At 40.9% G+C, this 26480-nt stretch overlaps 1 protein-coding gene across 1 annotated transcript in view; it reads left to right on the top strand.

Annotated features, from left to right (window-relative positions):
- Window positions 1-4220: 4220 nt before the first annotated feature.
- GOLGA5 (golgin A5) overlaps window positions 4221-26480 on the top strand; it is a 51075-nt gene continuing 28815 nt past the window's right edge. The window contains exons 1-7 of the mRNA XM_030803332.1: window positions 4221-4445; window positions 6991-7564; window positions 16492-16719; window positions 19041-19260; window positions 19998-20121; window positions 21295-21498; window positions 26007-26177. Of these exons, the coding sequence (XP_030659192.1) occupies window positions 7021-7564; window positions 16492-16719; window positions 19041-19260; window positions 19998-20121; window positions 21295-21498; window positions 26007-26177 (1491 nt within the window). The 5' untranslated portion in view covers window positions 4221-4445; window positions 6991-7020. The remainder of the gene's footprint in view (window positions 4446-6990; window positions 7565-16491; window positions 16720-19040; window positions 19261-19997; window positions 20122-21294; window positions 21499-26006; window positions 26178-26480) is intronic.

The following is a 26480-nucleotide window of genomic DNA, read 5'->3' as shown; positions in this document are numbered from 1 at the left end:
CTCAAATTTGCATTGAGCTCCTCTAGTGAAATTTTTTATTTTTTACTTATTGTACTTTTCAATTCTAGAATTCCATTGATTTTTAAAATAATCCCTATCTCTTTACTGATATTCCCTATTTTATGAAGCATTGTTGTAATTTTTTTGTTTTTGTTTTTGGATTGTTTGAGCCTGGGTCTCACTATGTTCCCTAAGCTGGTCTCGAACTCCTGAGCTCAAGCATTCCGTCTGCCTTGGCCTCCCAAAGTGCTGGGATTACAGGTGTGAGCTGCCACAGCTGGCTGTCATATTTTCACTTAGTTCTTTGGACATATTTTTTTTCTCTTTTTTTTAAAATAGAGTAGATGTGCTGTGTGAGACTTGATCTCATGGTTGAGTAACTTCCTTGAAGTCCTTAAATGCTAAGTCCAACATCTCACAACATTTATATTGATTTTCACCTCTGTGTATGGTCAATTTTTCTGTTCATTTGCATGTCTGCTTTTTTTTAATTGAAAACTGGACAATTTAGATAATATAGTGGAGCAACTCTTGTGTTTTGATGTGCCTCTCAGACGGTGTTTTTCGTTGTTTTTCTTAGTTTATACATTTGTTTTGTGACTTGCCTGGACTAATTCTGCATAGTTTCTCTTCCATAGTGTGTTGACATTGATGTTTCTGCTCAGTTTTATTTTTTTCTCTTTTACGCTTATTTCTAAGGTTGGTTTTCTAAGGTTTTCACCAAGGTCAACATAGCTTAGAATTTAGTCAATGATTGATCAGATGTGGTAATTAGACACCTCAAGCCAGTAAGACTTCTACCCTTTCTTGATGGACCTGTGTCATCTAAATGGGTTGAAGAACATTCAAAATTCAGGCAATTTACAAGACTGCTCTGGCTTTTGTTTTGCTGAGTTTTCTTGTGTCTCCTCTGCATCTCTGCAAGGCTTCCCTGGCTTTTGTTTTCCTGCGTCTCCTCTGCCTCTGTGCAAGGCTTCATGTTCCGCCAGGGTTGAGTAGATGGCTGGGGCTTTTGCCAGACTCTCCTGAACTGACACAGCCTTCTAGACCATAAGCACATCGCCAAAGCCCACTATGGCTATCTGATTCCCTGGATCTCACTGCTAAACTTCCAGCAGGCTTTCTAATCAGTTGTTTGCTCAACCAGTCTTGCAGCCCAGCTAATTGTGATGTTGGCATTCCCAATCAACCTTTCTCCTTGGCCATGGGGTTTTTCTGGCACCGCTCCTTACCAAGTCAGCCCCCTCTGGCAGCAAAGCTGCTGGTTTTCACATCTACGCAGCCCTGACAGAACTATTCCCATGGAACTGGAGGAGAGGGATTGGGAATTTCCCCATGGTAACGTGCCACAGATTCTCACTGTTGTTACCCAAGGTTTAATCGTTTTTCTTGAATAAATGCATTTTAATTTATGTTATACCTGTGGTGGATTGTTTTTCACAATTGTGTCCAATTTCATCATTGTTTTTTGGGGAAGAGAATTTGCTGAATTCCTTACTCTGCCATTCCAGAAGTCACAGTATAGCCCCATTTGTGTAAAACTTCATCCTTAAGCTCTATTCAAAGTTCTTTCCCCTGATCTCTGGAGCAGACTAGCTTGGTTGCACTACAGCACTAGAGACTTCCTTCTTCCCCTTTCTTTTCTAGGCTTTAGCTCCACTGGTGGCATTAGGGCAGGGAGGAGGCAGGAAGAAAAGGGCAAATTTTCTTACCCATTGGGCAAGGCTGTAGCCTCTCTCTGTTGTGCTGTTTCTCTGGCTAATCCACCCTGGCCCCAATAATGTATGCATGGCAGGCATCTATATGCTGACCTCTTAGAGGGTATATGTGGGAATTCTTGAAACACTCTTTTTTGGGGCCTGCCTATTTCCATTTTTTGGAATATCTGAATTAAGTCTAAAATCCACATTCAATAATTCAAATACTCAGGACCCACCATGTGCACAGGATCAGGCTAATTTGGCCCTAATGACAAGCCTACAACATGGTTCCTAGTCTTCAAGTTGAGGAAAGTAAGGCTCAAACAAGTTAAGGGCTGGGCACAGTGGCTCACGCTTGTAACCTCAGCACTTTGGGTGGCTGATCAGGCAGATCACTTGAGGTCAGGAGTTTGAGACTAGCCTGGCCAACATGGTGAAACCCTGTCTCTAGTAAAAACACAAAAAATTAGCCAGGCATGGTGGCACACGCCTCTAGTCCCAGCTACTCAGGGGGATGAGGCAGGAGAAACATCTGAACCTGGAAGGCGGAGGTTGCAGTGAGCCGAGAGCGCACCACTGCACTCTAGGATGGGCGACAGAGCAAGACTCCATTTCAAAAAACCAACCAACCAACCAAACAAACAAACAAAAAAAACCCCAAAAAACAGGTTAAGTAATTTGTCTAAGATCATCAGTCCTAACAAGGAGTCCACATTACTCTGAAGCCTGTGCCCTTAGACTCAAAGTTTTGTCTCCAAATTAAATATTGGGAGTAATTACAGCTCCTGCTTTTCTTCCTCTCAGGTCAGGTTTCATCCAATACAGTGGAAGATTGGCTCCTCCTCAACTTCTTTCATTCTCATCCCTTCGACAATTAAAACACTGTTTCTAGAGTCACACTGACCCAAGTTTGAATCCCAGTTGTTCTACTTCTGCTTCTATGTGACCATGGGCAAGTAACTAAACCTCATTGAATCTCATTGTCTTCATCTGTAAATGGCTTAATATATTAGTAGTAGTTTGATTTTATTAGGTAGGGCTGTGTAAAAAACAACCCTAAATCTCAGTGACTTATAACAGCAAAAGTTTATATTTCACTCATGTGACATCTCAGATGTGAGCTGCTTCACATCACCTTTTTCTTCCAGGACCAAGGCTGAAAGAGCAGCCCCATCTGACACAGACTATTCTCATGAAAGGAAAAATTTCTCTGGTTGAAATACGTAATAACTCTAAATACTTCTGCTCAGAAAGACACCCTGCTCCTATTTCATTGGCCAAAAGAAGATCATACAATCAAGCCTGACATCAGTGAGGCTGGAAAGAATGCTCCTCCTACAGGACGCACTGCAGTCGCATGGCAACGGGCGATGATGTGTAATCCTTAACTGGAAAAGCAACTTAATAGTTAAGAACAACAATACCACCTACCAGAGAATAATAGTACCTTCCTTATGCATGAGATTAAAATGAGGTGAGGCACAGGCAATGCTTAACACAGTATTCTACACTTAATAAAAGGTTTGATAAATGTTAGATGCCATTATGATGATTACCACCTCCTGGTGCTGCTGAAAATTTTTCTCTTCACCGTACTGGGCTAAACCTCACCTGAGAGCAAGAAAAGCAGGAGCTGTAATTACTTCCAATATTTAATTTGGAGACAATAAAGCTTTGAGTCTACGGGGCACAGGCTTTAGAGTAATGTGGACTCCTTTTTAGGACAGATGATCTTAGACAAGTTACTTAAACTGTTTGAGCCTTACTTTCCTCAACTCAAAGATTTGAGACTTGGAACTGTGTTGTAGGCTTGTCACTAGGGCCAAGTTAGCCCAATCCTGTACACATAGTGGGTGCTGAGTATTTGAATTAGTGAATGTGGATTTTAGACTTATTTCAGATAGTCAATGAACTGTATGCATAACATAACCACAGTACTGCCTTTTCCATCCTTTGGGTCTCAGCTCAAATATCATCTTCTCAGAGAGACCTTCCCTGACCACCTGATTTAAAGTACCTCCCGTGCCTCCAGTCACTTTTCCCCGTTTTCTTGTCGTTACAACTCTGGTAACGCCCTGAAATTGTCTTGTCCATTCACTGTTATGTAGTATCTGTCTCTGCCACTATAAAGTAAGCGCCATGCAATCCGGATCATGTTTTCTTATTTCCACCTTCTGCCGTGGACCTCTGGCATTCTCGTCTGTAAAACTTAGGGGAGATGGTGAGGAAAGGGAGAAACACGAAGTCTAGCCGGTCCACCCGGCTCTCAAGCCCCGCCCAACTCAGGCCTCGGGTTCCTTCCAGGCTGGGCACCGCCTTCGGTCACCCACGTGGCCCGCAGTAAGGCCCCGCCCTTTGTGGGTGTGGCATTTCACGTTGTGCTGGCCGCGTGCGGGCCGTCCACCGGCGGCGAGCCACGTCACACGCACGCAGGCCCTGCGCCGCGCCTGTACTTGCCGCGGGCGGAAAAGGGGGCGTGGCCATGCGCGAGGACCCCGTAGCCGCCGGCGCCACCGCCTGAGTCGCCTGCAGGAGGCTGTTCGCGGCTCCCTGCCGTGCAGGCAGCTCGAAAGCCACTCTGTTTTGGGGTCCTCGCGCCCCTTCCACGTCTCCCGGAAGCGGTCCAGGGTCCCGGCTGGTCGGGGAGGAGGTTTGCTCAACTTGGGCCCCCTCCCGGCCAGCCGCCGAGGGGGCGCGGCCCAGAACGGCGACTAGGCCGTGGTGCAGCCTCTCCGGAGTCCTCAGGTGAGGCGGAGGCGAGGGCCCACTGGACGAGACGGGGGTATTAACAGTCCTAGGAGCGGGGGCGCAGTCCCTTCAGGGGAGACCCTGGTCTCCGTCTTTTTTCGGGTCGCGCTGGTCTTCGCCCTGTTGGGGGCTGAGGAGGGTAACTGGAGAGACTCCTTGGGCTTCAGCCGACGTCGTTTACTGCCCTCCTCTGTCTTCCTTTCTCTTGACCCCTGCCTGGCCTGGCCGTTCTTCCCGCACGGAGCGAGATGGGTGGGGAGCGGAGTGGGGGTCTCTGCTCGCTTACCTGAAATTCCCCAAACTGACAGACCCCAGGGCTCTGCCGACTGGGCCTGACCGACTGACCTCCAGCCTCCCTCCCTCTGTGCTGACGCCTGGCCTTCGAAGCAGGCCCTGCCACCGCCCTCTGCAGACCCATCCCCATCCCACGCACTCTGTCTGCCCCTGGGCAGTGCCGGGGGAATTGACGGGTGCCTCTGAAGTCCTTTGTGTCTTTGAGATGTTTGCCCAGGGCCCAAGTATTTAATTAGGTAATCAACATTAATTGCAACATTAGTAGCAATTGCATGGTATGTTTTAAAGCCCAATTAATTTTAAAATGGGAGGCAAAATATAAAGAATTAATGAGTGTGTTTTGATTTTTTATGACTTTTTTTTTTGTAGAGACAGGGTCATGCCATGTTGCCCAGGCTGGTCTCAAACTCCTGCCCTCAAGTGCCCTCCCAGTGTGTTGGGATTACAGGCGTGAGCCACAGTGCCTGGCCTGTATGGTGTTCTGTATGTTACAGTGCATTTCATCTCCATTTTCATTTGATTTTTTATAAACTCCGAAATACATAGGCATGTAATAGTCACATGTGTAAAGAACAGATTTAAAGGATGAGTTTCTTCTTGAGGTTTTTTAGATTTTGAGCTGTATGGTATAGGGAGGCAAGGGTTAAAAGGTGGGTTTGGCACTAGGGTGACTTAGACTTGAGTATCTGAGCTGCTCTCTAAACTCTGGGATCTTTCTAAACCCTTTCCACATTTGCTTTAAAAAAAGGATATTGCTGTTTACCACATAACGTGGCTGTGAAAATTACATATGATAAAAGATACATGTGTACCTGTGTACAGCATCAGTCATATAAAAATTCCACTCAGCAGTATTTGTGAGTGCCTACTGTGTGCTAGACTCTGGGAATTCGTTGGTGAGCAAAACAGACATAATCTTTATCCAGCCACTGCCCCCCTTTCCCCAAGAACAAGAAGCATGTTAAAAAAAGTACGTAATTATAAAACACGAAGGGCTGTGAAGCAAAAGAATAGGGTATGTGCAGGTAATGATTGACCTAACTTAGATGGAAAGGAGAACTCTGAAGCAGATGACATTTGAGTGAAGACCAAGAACAAGAAAGTTAACCATGAAAGTGTTCTTGGCAAAAGGAACAATGTGCACATTCTAGAAATGGTTGTGGACTTTATTATAGAGCCTTTCTATACCTTCATTACTTTGATGTATTGTGGCACACAATAAGTACTCAAATATATGTATGGAATGAGTGGTTATGCAATTTTGGTTTTTATTCTGGACTTAGCTTAATGTGCACATGGTAGGTATTGAGTATTTGAATTATTGAACATGTACTTTAGACAAATTATGTGCACACCTGAATTATATGTAATAGTGCTGCAGTTTAACATTAAGATAGCTTTTGTATTTAACGGAAATGTTTTTTCAAGTTTTAGCACTTTAAAACAAACTTCAGTGAATTTTCTTTTTATTTGTTGTACTGGAATTTTGCCATATTGGTTATTTGCTGTTTGGATGTTGTATTAATTTGCTGCTGTAGCAAAGTACCACAGATTGATTGGCTGGGCCAACAGAAATTTATTTTCTCTCAGTTCTGAAGACTTGAAGTCCAAGATCAAGGTTTTGGCCGAGTTGGTTTCTTCTGAGGCCTACTTCTTTTGCTTGCAAATGTCTGCCTTCTCCCTCTGTCCTTTCTGTATGCCTGTTTGTGTTGAAATTTCCTCCTCTTAGAAGGACATGCCAGTTATATTTGATTAGGGCCTACCCTAATGACTCATTTTAATTATCCCTTTAGAGATCCTATCTCCAAAAACAGTCACATTCTGAGGTCTAGGGGTTAGGACTTAAATAAAGGAATTTGGAGGGATGCAATTCAGCCCATAACAGATGCTTTTGCTACATTAAGATTTGCCCTTCATTAAAATAGTAATAATAAAACAGTAGTGGTAGTTGTAATAATGGTAAATAGCAGCCACTAAAATTAGTGCTTATTATGTGCCAAGCATTTTGCAAAGTGTTTTTTATATATTATTTCATCATAAAACCATCCTATAAGGTAAGTACACTTTTCCCCCCATTTTCTAGATAAGATTTCTCAGCCTTATTTAAGTAGTTTGCTCAAGGTTACCTAGCTAGTAAAAGGTAGGGTTAGGATTTCAACCCAGGACTACCTGACTCCAGAGTCTGGTCTTAACCATTTATCATACTCTGCCATTATGCCACACTGATCATTTTATGTCCTTTTTACAGGTTTGCCAATAGGATTATCCTGCTGCCATCATGTCTTGGTTTGTTGATCTTGCTGGAAAGGCAGAAGATCTTTTAAACCGAGTTGATCAAGGGGCTGCAACAGCTCTCAGTAGGAAAGACAATGCCAGCAACACATATAGCAAAAATACTGACTATACTGAACTTCACCAGCAAAATACAGATTTGACATACCAGACTGGACCTAAATCTACGTATATTTCATCAGCAGCTGATAACATTCGAAATCAAAAAGCCACCATCTTAGCCGGCACTGCAAATGTGAAAGTAGGATCTCGGACACCAGTAGAGGCCTCTCATCCTGTTGAAAATGCATCTGTTCCTAGGCCTTCATCCCAATTTGTGCGAAGAAAAAAGTCAGAACCTGATGATGAGCTGCTGTTTGATTTTCTTAATAGTTCACAGAAGGAGCCTACCGGGAGGGTGGAAATCAAAAAGGAAAAAGTCAAGACACCTGTCTTTCAGAGCTCTCGGACATCAAGTGTCAGTTCTGTGAACCCCAGTGTAACCACCATCAAAACCACTGAAGAAAATTCTTTTGGGAGCCAAACCCACGGTAGTTAATCAGTCCTCTATTTCTTTTAGAGTTAAGCAAATTGAATGTGTCATCATATGATCCGATGGTGTTTCTCATCTGCTATGATGGATCTGTCTCCACTGGTGTAAGGGCAGACTCTGCAAATGTGTGGTGTAAACAAAGGAGACATCATTGACTACTATTAGTCAATAGACAGTTGTAGCAGGGACTTAATGTTGTCTGGAGGGCAACTTTACCCACTCAGCATCTAACAAAGTATTTCTAATTTGATTCTCTAAGACATTTTAAGATTAAAAAAAGAAAATTTTGAAATATGAAAGAAAACGTGTCAGTTTGGATCAGGGACTATCCCAGTTGATATCTTTTTGTTACTAGGATTATAAAAATGGCAGGAGACAGTACTTCATGTATTTTCTGGGTTGTGTTTTTTGTGTGTTTTTCCCCCCACATCCTCCACAAATAAAGCTGAGAGACTGAACTTTGATCCAAGTTGAAGAGTTGAAGGCATTGACCTAGTAGTGAAGCAAGAGCTTAGAATTCTTGTTTTCAATTGTTTAATTCCCTGTGAGATTACCTCTAAAAGTACACCTTCTTTCCTGTGAAATGAGATTAACATGGTAAATGTGGCTAATTCAAGTACCTACTAACTGTTTTAAAATAGCAATAGGCTGGGCATGGTGGCTCATGCCTGTAATCCCAGCACTTTGGAACGCTGAGGCGGGCAGAGCACTTGCACCTAGGAGTTTGAGACCAGCCCGAACAACATAGCAAAACCCTGTCTCTACAAAAAATGCAAAACTTAACAAGGCACAGTGGTGCATGCCAGTAGTCTCAGCTACTTGGGAGGCTGAGGTAGGAGAATTGCTCGAGCTCAGGAGGTCGAGGTTGCGGTGAGCCGAGATTGCACCACTACACTCCAGCCTGGGTGGTAGAATGAGACCCTGTCTCCAAAGATAAAAATAGAAAAAAGGCAAAAAACTTGATAATAGGTTTTCGCAGGGATTCTTTTGTTGTTTTGAGACAGGGTCTTGCTCTATCGCCCAGGCTTAAGTGCCGTGGTGCTATCACAGCTTGTGGTACCTTTGACCTCCCAGGCTCAAGCAATCCTCCTGCCTCAGCCACCTGAGTAGCTGGAATTATAGGTGCACGCCACTGTGCCCAGCTAATTTTAAAAAATTATTTTTAATAGAGACAGTGTCTCACTGTGTTGTTCTGGCTGGTCTTGAGCTCAAACGATCCTCCTACTTTGGCCTCCCACAGCGTTGGGATTATGGGCATGAGCTACCATGGCCTGGCCATGGGGATTTTTTTTTTGGGGGGGACAGAGTCTTGCTCTGTCACCTAGGCTGGAGTGCAGTGGCCCGATCTCGGCTCACTGCAGGCTCTGCCTCCCGGATTCATGCCATTCTCGTGCCTCAGCCTCCCAAGTAACTGGGACTACAGGCGCCTGCCACCACGCCCAGCTAATTTTTTTTTTTTTGTATTTTTAGTAGAGACGGGGTTTCACTGTGTTAGCCAAGATGCTCTTGATCTCCTGACCTCGTGATCCGCCCGCCTCGGCCTCCCAGAGTGCTGGGATTACAGGCATGAGCCATGGTGCCTGGCCTTTTTTAATTTTTTAATTTTTTATTTTTTTGTGAGACGGAGTCTCGCTTTGTCGCCCAGGCTGGAGTGCAGTGGCGCGATCTTGGCTCACTGCAACCTCCACCTCCTGGGTTCAAGCGATTCTCCCACCTCAGCCTCCCAAGTAGCTGGGGCTATAGGTGTGCACCACCACCCTTGGCTAATTTTTGTATTTTTTGGTAGAGATAGGGTTTCATCATGTTGGCCAGGCTGGTCTTGAACTCCGGACCTCAAGTGATCTGCCCACCTTGGCCTCCCAAAGTGCTGAGATTACAGGCGTGAGCCACCACACCCAGCCAAGGATTCTTTATAGAGTTGATTATTGATGGGAGTTTGTCATGTTCCTGGATGTTATAGCTTCTTTCATTGTCTTGGCTGTTAGTGAATAAAATGTTTCTTGTATTTTCAAGACAAAAACTTGTATAGAAGAAGAGGTTTTGGGTCGTGAAAATAGGATCAGGCAGTAGCAGTTGATATGTTCACACATTCCACAATTTCTTCTCAGCTATCTGTCAATTAATTACACAAAGAACCTACTAGGTGCAAGGATATGGAAGTGTCCAGTGGGTGAGCTAGACATGTAAAGAGATAATTTACTTGTGGTCTAGTAAATGTAGCAATTAAGTATGGTCAGAGTGTTGTGGAAGTATGAAGGAGGAAGTAACTAATTGCCTAAGGTATTCAGAAAGGATTCACAGAGGGTCTGTATTTTTAGCTGGGTCTTAAAGAATGAACAGGAGTATGCCAGGTAAAAAAAGAAGTTAGAGACAGCATTCCAGGCAGAGAGAACAGACTCTTTAAGGGGTTAGTAGAGTAGAGAACGTTGTAAGAAAGTTGGAAACACTGAGTGAGTTGGAGGGTGATGAAAATGTAGCTAGCAAACAAAGTTGGGACCTGTTTGTGAAGGCCCTTGTGTCATACTGTTTATGCAATTAAACCCATTACTCCTATAGATCATTGTTAAAGATTGATCCCTGAACAACTGACTTTAAAATCACTTGTGTGTTGTTAATTTAAAAATGAATTATTGAGTGCCTTCCCAGGCTTCCTGAATCGTATTTTCTGGGGATGGGGCCAGGGCATCTGATTTTATTGTTGTTCTATAGGTGGTTCTTAGCCAATAAAAGTTGAAAGTGACTGCCATAGCCAGTGTGATGCTAGTAGAGATCTTTAAGTCAAGAGTTGACATGGCTTATTTTTGTACTTTTAAAGAAAACAAGTTGCATTTAATTATAAAGAATGGACCTAAAGGGAACCTCGTTGTCAGGGAAATGAATTAGAACTGGTTATAATACACAGGAGTTATAAAAATTGTTTCTCCTGGGTAGGACCTCGCAACCTCGAGACTTGGCGTTTTGGGCCAAATTAATTCAGTAGTGTGGGAAGCCCTCCTGTTCTTTGTAGGATGTTGAGTAGCATCTCTGGCCTCTTAACCCATTAGGTGGTAGTAGCACCCCCAATTGTGACAACCAACAATGTCTCCACAAATTGCCAAATGTCCCTTGCAGGGCAAAATCATCCCAGTTGAGAACCAATGTCCTGAGATGCCAGAAGTGTGTAGAAATGGGATTGCCGAGCTGTAGGGTTTAACAATGTTCAGCTACACTAGTAATGCCAAAGTGGCTTTCTGCGGAGGTTGTGCCAATCTGTACTCTAACCAGCTATGGTTAAGAACTTCTTTTGCTCCACATTCTCACCAACATTTTTTATTTTCAATTTGACTTTTTACTTTTTGCTAATCAGATTTGTCGTTGGTTGATATTATTTCCTTCATTACTACTGTGGTTGAAGATCTTTTCAGATATTTGACTATTCAAGTTTCATTTTCTGGAAGTGTCTACTCAAGTCTTTATCAATTTTTTTTCTGTTAGATTATTTGTCTTTTTTCTTCTTAATTCATAGGCATTGTTTATATACTCTAAATTCTACATTATTTTCCTCCTCCAGTTTTATCTTGGTTTCTCCCATCTCCTCTGTCTATGGTACCTCAATGAATAGAAGTTCTTAATGTAGATGGCATGTAGCTTGTGTTTTTTGTGTCTTGGAAAATCTTTCCTTACACTGAGATCATAAAAGATATTTTTCTGTATCGTCTTCTATAGTGTGCGATAGGCATTCAATTCCAATTTTTTTTTTTTTTTTTTTTTTGCCATAGGGAAGTCAGCTATTCTAGCATCATTTATGGAACAGAGTCTCTTGTCCCTACCAATTTGCAGTACCACCTGTCTTATATATCAAGTATTCATTAGTGTGTTTCTGGCCACTTAATTCTGTTTTATTGGTTTATTTGTGTATCCTTGTGCCAGTGCCACCCCGTTTTAATTAATGTGGTTTTATGTGTCTTGATAACTGATAGGGTAGCTTCTTCCACCTTGTGGTCTTTCTTCAGAAATGTTTTGGCTATTCATGGACTTTTCCACTCCCATATGCATTTTAGGATTTTCTTATCAAGATTCACAAAAACTCTGTTGGTCTTTTTATTGGGAATTCATTGCTTCTATATAGACAGTTTGGTGAGAGTCAGCACTTTTGCTATATTGAGTTTTCTTATCCACCAATGGGGTATAATTTCAACATACTTTGTAGTGTCTTTCATTGGAATTTTACTGTTTTTCTCCATAAAGATCTTATATACTTTATGTTAGATTTATTCCTAAGTAGTATATATTTTTTGAAACAATTATATGTGGTATTCCTTGAAATGTTTTGCTTTGTTATTGCTGGTGTATTTTTTGTTGTTTTTTGTGTGTACATACATAGCAATCTAGATAGCTCTTAATCTTCATGTTTTTGTGGTCATAAATTTAGATTTTCAACAACACAATTATCTGTGTATAATGACAGTTTGTTTCTTCTTAGCCATTTTATCTTTTAAAAAATCCTTTTCTTCATTGGCTAGGACTCAACAACCAGTTTTGTATCTTGTTCTTTGTCTTAGAGGGAATACTTTATTTCACTAAGTATGATTTTACATTAGGTTTTTCATAGATATTTTTTATTAGGTTAAGGAAGTTCCCATAAATGTCTAGTGTGAGGTTTTATCATGTTGAATTTTAGCAATGTTTTTTCCTCTACCTTTGGAGATAATATAGTTTTTCTTCTTTAATATTAATATAGTATACAAATTGATTGATTTTTTGAGTTGATTTTTATTTTTATTTATTTATTTTTACTAGAGATGGGGTCTTGCTATGTTACCCAGGCTGTAATGTAGCAGCTATTCACATGTATGATCATAGTGCACTGCAGCCCCAAACTCCTGGGCTCAAGTAATCCTCCCACTTCAGCTTCCCAAATCACTGGGATACAGGTGCGCACCACTGCACCTAGCTCCAGCTCCAACTGATACTTTCAAATATAAAACCAAACTTAACTTTCAGTTTGCTAATATTCCCCTTAGGATTTTTGCATTTATGTAGTTAATTTAATTTTTATTTATTATTATTATTATTTTGAGACAGGATCTCACTCTGTCGCCCAGGTTGGAGTGCAGTGGTGGGATCTCAGCTCACTGCAGCCTCAATCTCCCAGGCTCAAGCAATCCTCCTACATCAGCCTCAGTAGTAACTGAGACTGCAGGCACACACCACCATGCCTGCGTAATTTTGTTCATTTTTTGTAGAGACAAGGTCTCACTATATTGCCAGGCTGGTCTTGAACTCCTGAGCTCAAGGGATCCTCCTGTGTTGGCCTCCCAAAGTGCTAGGATTACAGGCATGAGCCACCACACCTAACCTTTTGCATTTATTTTATAAGCGAAATCGACTTGCGATATTGCTAGGTTTTAGTATTACAGTTATATTAGCCTTATCAGATGAATTGGAAAGTGTTCCTTCTTTTTCTGTTGTGTTAATTAATTGGTATAAGACTGAGATTATTTATTTCCTGAATGTTTGCTAGAACTCTGTGCTAAAACCATCAGGATCTGTGGTATTCTTAGTGAAAGGTTTTAACTGTTGATTCAGTCGGCTTTTCATTTCTTCTTGAATCTGTTTTTAGTAAGTTACGTTTTTTTTCCCAAGAATTTGTCAATGTCATATACATTTTGAGGGGTTATACTTTTTTAATTTCAGGAAAATAATGAAGGGGTCACAGCTTAAACTTTCAATGCAACCAGACATTAGTTATTCATACCAACCCTGCAGAAACCAATGCTTGATCATGCATACTGTGTGAAGAATATCAGTATCTGGCATATATTGAATCCTTACCCTGTTTCTGGCACTGCGCTAAATGCCTGCCTTTTAAAACAGTTTTAATGAAGTATAATTCACATGCAATAAACTGCACAATAAGTATTGTGCAATCAATAGATTTCAGTATTGTGTACATTTTAAAATTTGATGGCCTAATGTTGTTTATATCTGTCCCAGGGAACCACTTTTGGTTATGCTGATCCTCTCTGATATGTTTATTTCCTCTTTTGTTAATTTTTGCTTTCTTTGCGTTTGTTCTGCTGTTTTTATAGTTTCTTAAGATGGATATACAACTCATTAGTTTTCTTCCTTCCTGCCTTTCATCTTTAATGTAACCAAGGCTATAAATTTCCTTCAGAATACTGCCTTAGATATCATCCCATATTTGGCTATATACTTAATTTATTTTTTGAATTTTAATATTTTATTTTTTATATTATTTAAAATTTTTTTGTAGAGACGACTTCTCACTGTATTGCCGGGGCTGGTCCCCAACTCCTGGACTCAGGCAGTCCTTTCTCCTCGGCCTCCCAAAGTGTGGGGATTACAGGCGTGAGCCACCATGCCTGGCCTACTTCATTTCTTTTTAAAATCTTTATTTTAGAAATTTCAAACACACCAAAATAGAAAGTAATGACCTCCTATTATCCAACTACAGTAATCACTCATGGCCATTCATGTTTCATATATACCCTCCCATTTCCCATCGCTTTCTTCACCTGCACCCTCCGCACAATTAATTTGAAGCAAATCACAGATCTTATATCATTTTTTCTATAAACATTTCATTTTCTTACTCTAAAAATACTTTAAAAGCAAATGTTCACACCTTTATCACCTTAAAAATGTAATAATTTATTTATTTATTTTTATTTATTTATTTATTTTTTTGAGACAGGGTCTCGCCTTTCGCCCAGGCTGGAGTGCAGTGGAGTAGTCTCGGCTCACTGCAATCTCCGTCTCCCAGGTTCAAGCGATTCTCCTGCCTCAGCCTCTCAAGTAGCTGAGATTACAGGCACCCGCCACCATGCCCAGCTAATTTTTTGTATTTTTAGTAGAGACAGGGTTTCACTATGTTGGCCAGGCTGATCTCAAACTCCTGACCTTGTGATCCGCCTGCCTCAGCCTCCCAAAGTGCTGGGATTACGGGCATGAGCCACCACGCCCTGCCAACACTCCCATTTTTAAGTCATGTCTTAGGTACCCATTCCCTACCCCACTTGATTATTAGCTTTTTCTGGTTATTTTTTCTTTTAGGTAAAATGTACATATATTAAGATGCACACAAATCTTAGCTATATGACAAATGGCAATACTTGTGTAACCCACACATTTACCGTGATACAGATTTCCTTTGCCCCAGAAAGTTCCTCATATTCCTTTCCAGTTAATCTCCCCACCCTATCCCTGAAAGCACCCAGTGCTCTGATTTTTCTCTCCTTAGTTTTGCTTGTTCTAAAACTTCATATAAATTGAATCATATAGTATATATACGTTCTAATCTGGCTTCCTTTACTGAACTGTTAGTGAGATTCATCCATGTTACTGTTCTTTTTTTTTTTATGATTATACTTTAGGTTTTAGGGTACATGTGCACAATGTGCAGGTTTGTTACATATGTATCCATGTGCCATGTTGTTTTGCTGCACCCATTAACTCGCCATTTAGCATTAGGTATATCTCCTAATGCTGTCCCTCCCCCCTCCCCCACCCCGTTACTGTTCTTTTTTTATTCTGTTTTATTGTTATGTAGTACTCTATTATATGGCTGTACCACAGTTTATTTGTTCTCTTTTATGGACATTGGGTTTGTTTCCAGTTTTGGATTATTGTGAATAAAACTGCTATAGACATTTTTATACTTGCTTTTTTGTGGGCAAATGGTTTCATTTCTCTTGTATAAATACCTAGGAGTGGAATTGCTGGGTGAAACGGTAGCTGCATGTTTAATTTCATAAGAAATTGTAAAACCTTTTCCCCTAGTGATTGTACCATTTTATAGTTCCACCAGCAGTGAGAGGTCTAGTTGCTCTGCAGTGTCATCAACATTTGGTGTTTTTAATTTTAGCCATTCTAGGGGGTGTCTGTTGGTTCTCATTGTGATTTTAATTTTTATTTCCTTGATGACTAAAGATGTTCAGAACTTTTTCATTTGATTATTGATATTTGTTTATATAACCTTATAAAGTATCAAGTCTTTTACCCATATACTGATTGTTTTAGTCAGTTTTATTATTTAGATATATAGTTCATTTTCATCACATAATTTTTAGAGTAATTTAAAAGTATACTTGCATTATATTTAATAACAAAAACAAGATTAATCTGAATTCATGTGTCTCTATCTCTTTGAGTAAGACATTTTAGATTCCAGTTTGATTAAAAAAAAAAATTGCAGTGACCTGTTATTACTCTTCTTGCCTTGAAACCTGCAGCTACTCTATTGTGCCTTCCGAATTTTTCAGTGTTTGAGAGTTCTCCTGGTTTTTTTTTCCAAAAACATTTTGGAGACAAAAGGAAATCCAAACCCATTTTACCTGAACCCAACCACTCAAATGATCTCTGATGTTCTCCCCAGAACGGTGTTGTACTGTCTGTTGCCATTCATTCAGTGTATCCAGACTTGAGGATCCTTAGAGGTCCATATGCCCCATTTATGAGAATGAAATTTAATCAGAGGGAAGACTACTGAAAATTTGTTTACTTTTTTTTTTTGAGATGGAGTCTCACTCTGTTGCCTAGGCTGGAGTGCAGTGGTGCAATCTTGGCTCACTGCAACACCTTCGGCCTCCCAGGCTCAGGTGATTCTCCTGCCTCAGCCTCCTGAGTAGCTGGCACTACAGGTGTGTGCCACCACACCTGGCTAATTTTTGTATTTTTGGTAGAGATGGGGTTTCACTGTGTTGGTCAGGCTGGTCTCAAACTCCTGACCTCAGGTGATCTGCCTGCCTCAGCCTCCCAAAGTGCTGGGATTACAGGCATGAGCCACTGCGCCTAGCTGAGAATTTGTTTAGTTTTTATGGTGTTTTAGCTGTAGCAGTCAACTTGAGCATCCTACCAAAGCAGGTTGTTAACGCATATGTGATGAACACACCAATGTAACAAAAACGTATTCTTTTTTTACAGAAGCTGCCAATAACTCAGATTCTAGCCATGAAGGTCAAGAGGAATCTTCAAAGGAAAATGCGTCATCAAATGCTGCCTGCCCTGACCACACCCCAACACCTAATGATGATGGCAAATCACATGAACTATCTAACCTTCGACTGGAGAATCAGCTGCTGAGGAATGAAGTTCAGTCTTTAAATCAAGAAATGGCCTCGTTACTTCAAAGATCCAAAGAGACTCAAGAAGGTAGAGGCTTAAACTGTTCAGGATTAGGAATTTAACTTTTAAAAATAAACTTAAGGCCGGACGCGGTGGCTCGTGCCTGTAATCACAGCACTTTGGAAGGCCGAGGTGGGCAGGAGTTCGAGACCAGTCTGGCCAACATGGTGAAACCCTGTCCCTACTAAAAATACAAAAAAATTAGTCGGGCATGGTCGCAGGCACCTGTAATCCCAGCGACTCAGAAGGCTGAGGCAGGGAAGTTGCTTGAACCAGGGAGGTGGAGGTTGCAATGAACCGAGATCGCGCTACTGCACTCTGGTCTGGGCAACAGAGCGAGACTCAGTCTCAAAAATAAATAAATAAACAAAAATAAAATAATAACAAACTTAAAAACTTTAAACTGTTAGAAATATTTACATTTAAACTGTGAGAAATTAGATGCGACTTGTAAAATGATATTTTCATAGAAAAACAGTGCCCAGATTTGGAAATAGGACCAGTCATCCTCCCACCAACCCAAAACAGAAGAGTATTCGCTTCTTTGGTCATCCTTTAAGAACCATGAAATTGAAGAACTGAGAGGAACAAACTAGTAGTAGTCTAGTTCATTCATTTATTCTGAACTTTCAAGGGAAGCTGTTCCATTAAACAAAGTAGTAGGCACTAATAGAGTTGCAGTATTGCTGCTCTAGGGCGCATAAAATGTACAAGGAATTCAGTTCAGTGCCCTTGGGAATTGTGCAGTGAGGTGGCCCTAGAGTAGAAAACCTCAGGTTCCTCAGAAATAGGTAATTAAGAAGGAAATAATCTCATTACTGAGGTAGTTACTGAGGAAGATGTGAATGTTATTATAAGTGTGGCTGAGAAGAAAATAAGAGTGACAAAATTGCTGCCTTGGTTCCTGGGGCTTATTAGAAAGGAGTGAGGGGACGGTGGGAAAAGTTTTGCCAAGCCGTGGATAGAGCCCAGAAGAGAGGAAAGGGGAGATAGTTTAAGACTCACTAGGTCAGGCGTGGTGGCTGAAGCCTGTAATCCCAACACTTTGGGAGGCTGAAGCAGGCAGATCACAAGGTCAGGAGTTCAAGACCAGTCTGGCCAACATGGTGAAACCCGTCTCTACTAAAAATACAAAAAAAATTAGCTGGGCATGGTGGTGCGTGCCTGTTATCCCAGCTACTCGGGAGGCTGAGGGAGGAGAATTGCCTGAACCCGGACCCGGGACCCAGGAGGCGGAGGTTGCAGTGAGCAGAAATCGTGCCACTGCATTCCAGCCTGGGCTACAGAGCGAGACTCTTCTCAACAACAACAACAAAATACTCACTAGTCAGGCTGACTTTAGAAAAAGCTTTACTTTACCCAGAATAATTTAGACATAGAAATAGAGCTGTTTGGCCAGGTACAGTGACTCACACCTGTAATCCCAGCGCTTTGGAAGGCTGAGATTGGAAAATTGCTGAGGCCAGGAGTTCAATAACAGCATGGGCAACAGAATGAGACCCCTGGGCTACAAAAAACAAATTGTTTTTGTTTTAAATTAGCTGAGTGTGGTGGTGTGCACCTGTAGTCTGAGCTACTTTGGAGACAGGTGGGAGGATTGCTTGAGCCCAGGAGTTGGAGGTTGCAGTGAGTCACAGGCCATGATCATACCACTGCACTCCAGCTGGGGCAACAGAGTGAGGCTCTGTCTCATGTTTTTGTTTTTGTTTTGTTTTGTTTTTCTTTAAGAAAGGTTTGTCTCACAGAAAAAAAAAAAAAAGCTTTGAGACCCTATAAAGTTTGATTCACTATTTAAAAAATGTTTTGGTGGCTAACTGTAACTACATTATGTGTATGTGAGGGTGTGGAAATGCCATTGTATTCTGAAATAGAGCACGACTTTGCTCTTTTTGCATTGATTTCCTAGGTCAAAAGAATAACATCTTTTTGCAACAGTAATTGAAAGGAATAGATTCTTTTCCGTGTTTAGGTTTAGTTTTGTACTTACTGGGGTGTACCTTTGATTTGGATTTGCATTCCTTCCCCTGTCACTAGCAGAACTTTACAAAATATACTCTGCTATCTATTAATACTAGTTTCAGCTCCCAGATGCTTTATGATATACAAACAGCATTGTAAAAGAGCAGCTAGCTTCATGCCCCTTTCTAATCTATTAACTATAATCTAGTTGTGAATATTGCCCTTGAAAAGTGGATGACCCGTTGGGGCAAAGAAAATTGAAGATATATGTAAGCTCCTAATTTTGTCAAAAAGGAAAGTACTAAAGGCACTCAAAGTAGAAACTATATGTGCTCTGAGAAAAATGTGTTTGGTTTTGCTTGTAAAGAGAAATTTAAAATTTTTTATAGAATTAAACAAAGCAAGAGCAAGAGTTGAAAAGTGGAATGCTGACCATTCAAAGAGTGATCGAATGACTCGAGAACTCCGAGCCCAAGTAGATGACCTGACTGAAGCTGTGGCTGCAAAGGATTCCCAGCTGGCTGTACTGAAAGTGAGACTCCAGGAAGCTGACCAGCTACTGAGTACTCGCACAGAAGCATTAGAAGCCTTACAGAGTGAAAAATCACGGTAGGTGATTCTATGAATAATGAAAAAAATGAGCAAGTAATGGTAAACATTGTAGTGTATCCTCTTATGAAACTTAGCTTTCTTGGAAATTTACAAGAGGGAATATTTCTTTTGGTAGTGTTAGAAATGTCTATGATTAAAATGGATTCATTGGCCGGGCATGGTGGCTCAAGCCTGTAATCCCAGCACTTTGGGAGGCCAAGGCAGCTGAATCACCTGAGGTTGGGAGTTCGAGACCAGCCTGACCAACATGGAGAAACCCCATCTCTACTAAAAATACAAAAAAAAAAATTAGCCAGGGGTGGTGGCACATGCCTGTAATCCCAGCTACTCAGGAGGCTGAGGCAGGAGAATCACTTGAACCCAGGATTCGGAGGTTGCAGTGAGCCGAGATTGTGCCATTACACTCCAGCCTGGGCAAAAAGAGCGAAACTCCGTCTCAACAAAAACAACATAAAATCGATTCATTGTTTGAACCTTGAGATGCATTGTTAGAAAATTGTGAATTTAAAAGCATTTGTAGTGTCATTAATCTTTCATTATATGGTGTGTACTTACGTTTTGATGCCTAAAAACACAGATTATAATCCATTAGAAAGGAGAGATTTATCTAAGAATATTTCAGTCAAATTATCTTTTTTGTGCTTGACTAACAAGCTGATGCTCTAAAAATTATTCTGCCTTATCACTTGTACACTGTGGACATGAGTTATTTCACATGATGCGTTTTCCTTTAGAATAATACAGGATCAAAGTGAAGGTAATAGCCTGCAGAATCAAGCTCTGCAGACTCTTCAGGAGAGACTGCATGAAGCGGATGCCACTCTGAAGAGAGAGCAGGAGAGCTATAAACAGATGCAGGTTAGAATGGGAGACAGCAGATTCCTATTGTTACTTGGACACGGAAAAAATGACTTTATGCTGTTTCATAGCACATTAACTCTTTAATACAATTCTGCAATGCATTTCAGAAAATTCTGTTTCTGTGACAAAAATCAGATATCTGAAAATTTAGCTTGATCCTTGCTAAATTTATTTAATTTTATGTGTTGAGAGACAGTTAAAATAGTTAATGTGCATTAGAGATATATATCTTTTACTTAATTTTTGCAACAATCATTGTCATTATTTGAATAAATGCTAATGGTTGGGGGATTGTATTTTTTATTAATTTAAGCTTTTTCTGATTCCAGATTAATCTGGCTCATTTATTTCAGGAGAAAATTGTATGTAATGTGTAAAGAGTTTTACTCTTAGATGAATTTTTGCATCTAGTTCAGTCCCAGCCCTGTCTACACATGGGAATCACCTGTGTGATACTTTGTGCTGCCTGAGCTCCATACGCAGTCACATTCCTTTGTATGAGGTAGGGCCTAGGTATTGGCACTGTGGTGTTACAAGATTCACAAGTGTATCTAATGAGCAGTCAGAGTTGCAAACCACTGGTCTGGGCTAGCTTTTCAACAAGTGAAAGTAGTTCAGTCCTGAAAGTAAATATCAGTTGGTGTGTGCTTCTTAATTTTGATGATGTATTTAACACAGTATATCCAAAGTATTAATCATTTCAACATGTCAATATTAAAAGTTATTAATGAGATATTTTACATTATTTTTTGAATACTGGTTCTTTAAAATATGGTGTAACTTACACTTATTTATTTACTTATTAAATTGGAAGCAGTTGATCAGCTAGTATCAGACCAGACCTAGTATCCAAGTGACCAGGTTCACCTGGGAAATTTCTTAAAAAACAGATTCCCAGACCCATCTTGAAAATTCCAATTTAGTAAGCTTGGGAAAGGCCTTGGATGGCTGTATTTTTAACAAACTTCCTAGTTGATTTTAATGCATTGCCATGTTTGGGAGCCACAACCTTAGATTTCCTATACTTTAGCTCCTAACAAATTAATAATTTTTTCCCATCCCTGTTGTTTGGCTGAGCTAATAAATCCCATAAGATATCCTAATGGATGGTTATAAAATATGTTTCAAAGCTAAATGATATCATAATTATGATATAAAAATTTGTCACAGAGTGAGTTTGCTGCACGCCTTAATAAAGTGGAAATGGAACGTCAGAATTTAGCAGAAGCAATTACACTGGCAGAAAGAAAATATTCAGATGAGAAGAAGAGGGTTGATGAACTGCAGCAGCAAGTCAAGCTGTATAAGTTGAACTTGGAGTCCTCTAAGCAGGAATTAATTGACTACAAGCAAAAAGCTACTAGAATACTCCAAGTAAGCATGAAATGTACACTTTTGGATTTTAAGATGTGTGAGTTAACTGAAAGACACTTTGAGACTGTGTAGATACTATGTGAGGTGTTTTGTTCGTGTTCGTCTGATTGGCAAGCTTTAGGTGCCTTACTCTGCTTTAGAAATTTTATTAAAAGGATGCAGTGTTTCTTGTTCCTACCACTTCTTTTAAAAAAAATTCATTCTGCCACTACCTAGTTCAGGTCTTCAACCTGTCACGTTACTCACTGTGGTGATATTAATGCTTGTTGTTGAGCAGCTGTTTATTCTTCCTTGTTGATCTCCTGTTGAATTTTTGCAGCAACTACTTTAGGACTCATCCAATTCTCAGAATTGCCTCACCCAGCGTTTTTTCCCCTCCTTCAGATCTAAGGTGACCTTACCCTCTTCTTTACTAAGAAAGACTGCTGTCATCTAATGTCATTTTTGAATTCTCTTTCCTTTGCCCCTCATTTCAGAGGGAAAACATGTCCTTTCATTTTTTTCCAGGATCATTTTCCTGCCTGTGCATTGATTCCATTTCCCATCTCATGTGTAAGCCCTTTCTCCGTAAATCTATGCCCTTCCTTCCTGTGTGTGCCTCTCTGCTGCTGCCGCCTTCTGGCTCAGCTTACTCGAGAGCACATAGTTACTTAGTGGAAAAATGAAGACTAGATCTCTGACTCCTGCCTAAGAGAAAAACAGTCTCTTTTAGCTTTGTAACCACTTTGCACTATTTCCCTATCTTCCTCTCTTTCAACGTCATACTTACCAGAATTGTTGTCTACATGCTGTCTTCATTTCTGTAGAACTTGTTAACTCTTATCTCCTTCTTTTCCAACTACATGTCTGAAGTTTCTTCTCAAAAGTATTTGATGACCTAAATAAATATTCTCTGTCCTTTTCTTAGTCTCCATACCTTGTATTTTGGTAGAACATTTGGCTCTGTTAACCCTCCCACTTTTCTTGGAACTCCTGTGTTCTATGCTGTTCACATCTCCTTGGCTCTCTTTTTGTCCTTTTCTACTGCTGTTTCTGTCTCTCTTAGGCCCTCTTCCCAATCTCCAAAGAGTCAGAGTCCTCCTAAGCTCTGTCTGGAACCCTCTTTCATGGTCCTTTCTTACCTTGCATTGCCATATGCTGACTCTGCTTCTAATAGCCACCTGCATATGACTTCAAGCATGTTTCCAAGCCTGACCTCCTGGCCTCAGTGTCCAGCTGCCTGCTGTGCAGGCATGGGGTGTTCAGCTCCCAGACCAGCTTCTCCCTCATTCTTCTGTTTTGGTCAACGTTACTGCCACGTGGCAGTAAAGCTTGAAACCTAGGGTCATTTTTGACTTTACCTTTTTCGTTTAGTCTCAAACTCCTAATGGCTATGAATACCTTTTTTTAATGCTACTTCTATGAAGTATCATATTCATCTCCTCCCCAAACTCTTCTTCCTAAGTACTTTTTTGTATCACCCTAATTAGTTAATTCATTGAAAAGTTACTTATTGAGCACCTAACTACTCACTAGGCACAGAAGATACAAAGCTCAAAAGATGTGTCCTCTTCCTTTAAGAAAACATTCATTTTAGTGGAAAGAAACTGAGATAATTGATGTAATAACATTATTGATGCAGTATAATGGGAGCTTGAGAGAAGAATCCCTTAAAACTTGCCTGAGGCTGTCCAAGATAACTGGACTGAGGAGATGTGGTATAAAGAGAAACTTGAAAGATGAATAGGAAGACCCATGATAGGGAAGAGATTTCTGAGAGAACAACCTGTGCCAGAGCAAGGGGGCCAGAGAGAACATGGCATATTTAAGGGACTGCAGCCAGTTCCATATTGCTGGAACATAACGTCTTCAGAGATGGGAGGCAAAAGACTCATAAAGCTGAACGACAGGCAGAAGCCATGGTCAGGTTTGAGTGTGAGAACTGTGGCAGCCTGATGAAAAGGTTAGGGGAGATTTGGGCCTCTGTCTTGTTCATCATTGTATCCCCAGCACAGTGCCTGGTACTCGGTACATTATTGAAAACGTTGAAGTGATAAGGGGTGGCATGGTGACATCAATGGCATGTAGATGGTGAAGAGGTGATTGTAAGAAATAATGATTGTGGCAGTGAGGATGGCAGGCAGGGGACAGCTAAGAGATGTGGGAGATAGAATATATGATACGTGGAGATTTAACTGGAAGGATGGGGGAAAAAGGCAAATGGAATCTAGGATGACTCCAGGTTTTTGGTTTGAGTGTATTAATGATGTTTCCTTGTGTTAATAAAAGGGGAAACAGGAAAGAGAACACGTTAGGGTTAAAGGAGAGTATGACGAATTATGGTAAGTATGCAAAATTGATGCAACATTGAGGTGACAATGTTAGAAAGGTAATTAGAAGTAAGTTGGGAGAGTAGGTAAGATTAGCCAAGAGTGACGTGTAACCTAACAGGGAGAACGGCTGAGGTCTAAAAACACAGTCTTAAACATCAGCATTTACCAATTGGGCAAAAGGATAGCCTGCAAAAGAAAAATACTGAGAAGGTGAGTGGTCAGAGATTGGAGAGAACCAGGAGGAGACTTATGCCATCCTGAAGCCAAGCAGAGGGAGAGTTTCAAGTGGTGCATGATCACCAACCACGGCAGGCGGCTCTGATGTGACGAGTCCCGAGCTAAGTTCCTGAACTTGGCAACTAGGAGGTCCCTGGGGACCTCTCAACAGAGAGTTCCGGGGTGTGCTGGGAGCTGAAGACACGGAGGCAGGGTGCTTGACCATGGACACGAGGACAGTAGCTAAATGGGGGAATGAGATTAGGAGGTTTCTGGTTTTTTATTAAAAAAAATCTTAAAATGTTATAAATGATCATGTTTATTATAGAAAATTTGAAGGATACAAAAAAGTTTGAAGAAGGAAATGGAAATAACCCATAATCCTACCACCCAGAAAGGGAAAAATTATTTTTGATGGAGGAGAATGACTTTAAAATATTTTAATTTAATGTGAAAGCTGCTGGTCCTTATTGTTCCTAGTCTAGAATTAGGACTTTATAAACCGGTCTTTGTATGTCAAATCTCTTCTTCAAGCTCATCTTTTATCTCAGGGGTCAGAAAACATTGAGAGGGTCAAATAGTAAATATTGTAGGCTGTGTGGACTACCTGTAGTCTCCATCACATATTCTTTTTTTTATTTTTTAGGATCCTTTTAAAATGTAAAAAACAATTTTTAGCTTGCGGGCTGTATAAAAACAGGCCCACGGACCATCATTTGTGAGCATCTTCTTCATAGCACTGCCAAGTTAGCCTCCTAAAATGCATCTCTAGTCATGTCACTCCTCTCTCTACTTTTTGGTAATTTGTTTTAGCCTGCTACATAATATTAAAACATTTTAGCCTGAGATCTGGAGCCCTTCCAAATTGGTCCTAAAATACTATCTGAGCTGCATCTCACAATATTTTCTTACAGACTTTCTATGCTTTTGCGTTTTTATGCTTTGCTCTCTGTTTTTCTCTGCACTTTAAAAAAGTCTACCCATATTTCAAGGCCAACATTTATGCTCTCTTAAAGTCTCCTCTTACCCAGAAGTGGTTTTCCCTCTCAGAACTCTGCAAGTAATCCGACCATATCCTTTTCTCTACTTGTGTTGATTGCCTTCTGCTGGATACTTGTTAACTTCTCTTTTAGTTTGTAAGGCAGAGGGTACTATCTATAGAGAGAAACATTATCTTTATTGCACAGAACACTTAGCACCATGCCAAATAAATACTTGTTGGGTAGAATGTGATGGAAAATAAAAACTCTGAGAAGAAAATGTGAGAAAAGTCTTGTTTGGCCAGGTGTGGTGGCTCACTCCTGCGATCCCAGCACTTTGGGAGGCTGAGGCAGGAGAATTCCTGGAGGCCAGGAGTTCAAGACCAGCCTGGGCAACATAGCAAGACCATGTCTCAAATAAATAAATACAAATTTTTTTTAATCTTTTTTTTTTTTTTTTTTTTTTTTTTTGAGACGGAGTCTGGCTCTGTCACCCAGGCTGGAGTGCGGTGGCACAGTCTTGGCTCACTGCAAGCTCCGCCTCCTGGGTTCACGCCATTCTCCTGCCTCAGCCTCCCGCGTATCTGGGACTACAGGCGCCCGCCACTACGCCCAGCTAATTTTTTTGTAATTTTAGTAGAGACGGGGTTTTACCGTATTAGCCAGGATGGTCTCAATCTCCTGACCTCGTGATCCGCCCTCCTCGGCCTCCCAAAGTGCTGGGATTACAGGCATGAGCCACCACGCCCAGCTGGAAAAAAAGAAAATCTTATTCATAACAAGTTTTCAACTTTACCATGATTGTGAGGCTAAAGTCCAAGGATATTATACAGCAAGGCTCTGTTGTGTTTTTTATCCTTAGGGATTTAAGAAAATCTGGACTTTCTTTGATGGAGATAATGGAATGTTCTTTTAGTGGGCTATTTTCTGTATAGTAGATGATATTCAATATACAAACTAATCTCTGCTTTGCTTAAACATATTTCTTCTTTTATAATAGTCTAAGGAAAAATTGATTAACAGCTTGAAGGAAGGCTCTGGTTTTGAAGGCCTAGATAGCAGCACTGCCAATAGCATGGAGCTGGAAGAACTTCGGCATGAGAAAGAGATGCAGAGGGAGGAAATACAGAAGCTGATGGGTCAGATACATCAGCTCAGATCCGAATTACAGGTAAGATTCATGGTGGTTCAGCTTAGACACCATTTACCCTCAGGTGTTAATAGTTTGAGAGGTGATGGATTCTGTATTCTGGGGAAACAGCATTACTAAAGCAATAGGTTTCTTTCTTTCTTTTTTAGGGAGACAGGATCTTGCTCTGTCTCCCAGCCTGGAGTGGTGTGATCATAGCTCACTGCAGCCTCGAACTCCTGGGCTCAAGCAGTCTTCCCGCCTCAGGCTCCTGAGTAGCTAGAACTACAGGCACATGCCATCACGCCCAGCTAATTTTTGTATTTTGTAGAGACAGGGTATCCC

Source organism: Nomascus leucogenys, chromosome 22a, assembly GCF_006542625.1.
Source record: "Nomascus leucogenys isolate Asia chromosome 22a, Asia_NLE_v1, whole genome shotgun sequence".
In the NCBI taxonomy this organism is placed as follows: domain Eukaryota; kingdom Metazoa; phylum Chordata; class Mammalia; order Primates; family Hylobatidae; genus Nomascus; species Nomascus leucogenys.
The sequence above is the reverse complement of the archived record's forward strand: the minus strand, read 5'-3'. Positions and strand labels throughout refer to the sequence as shown.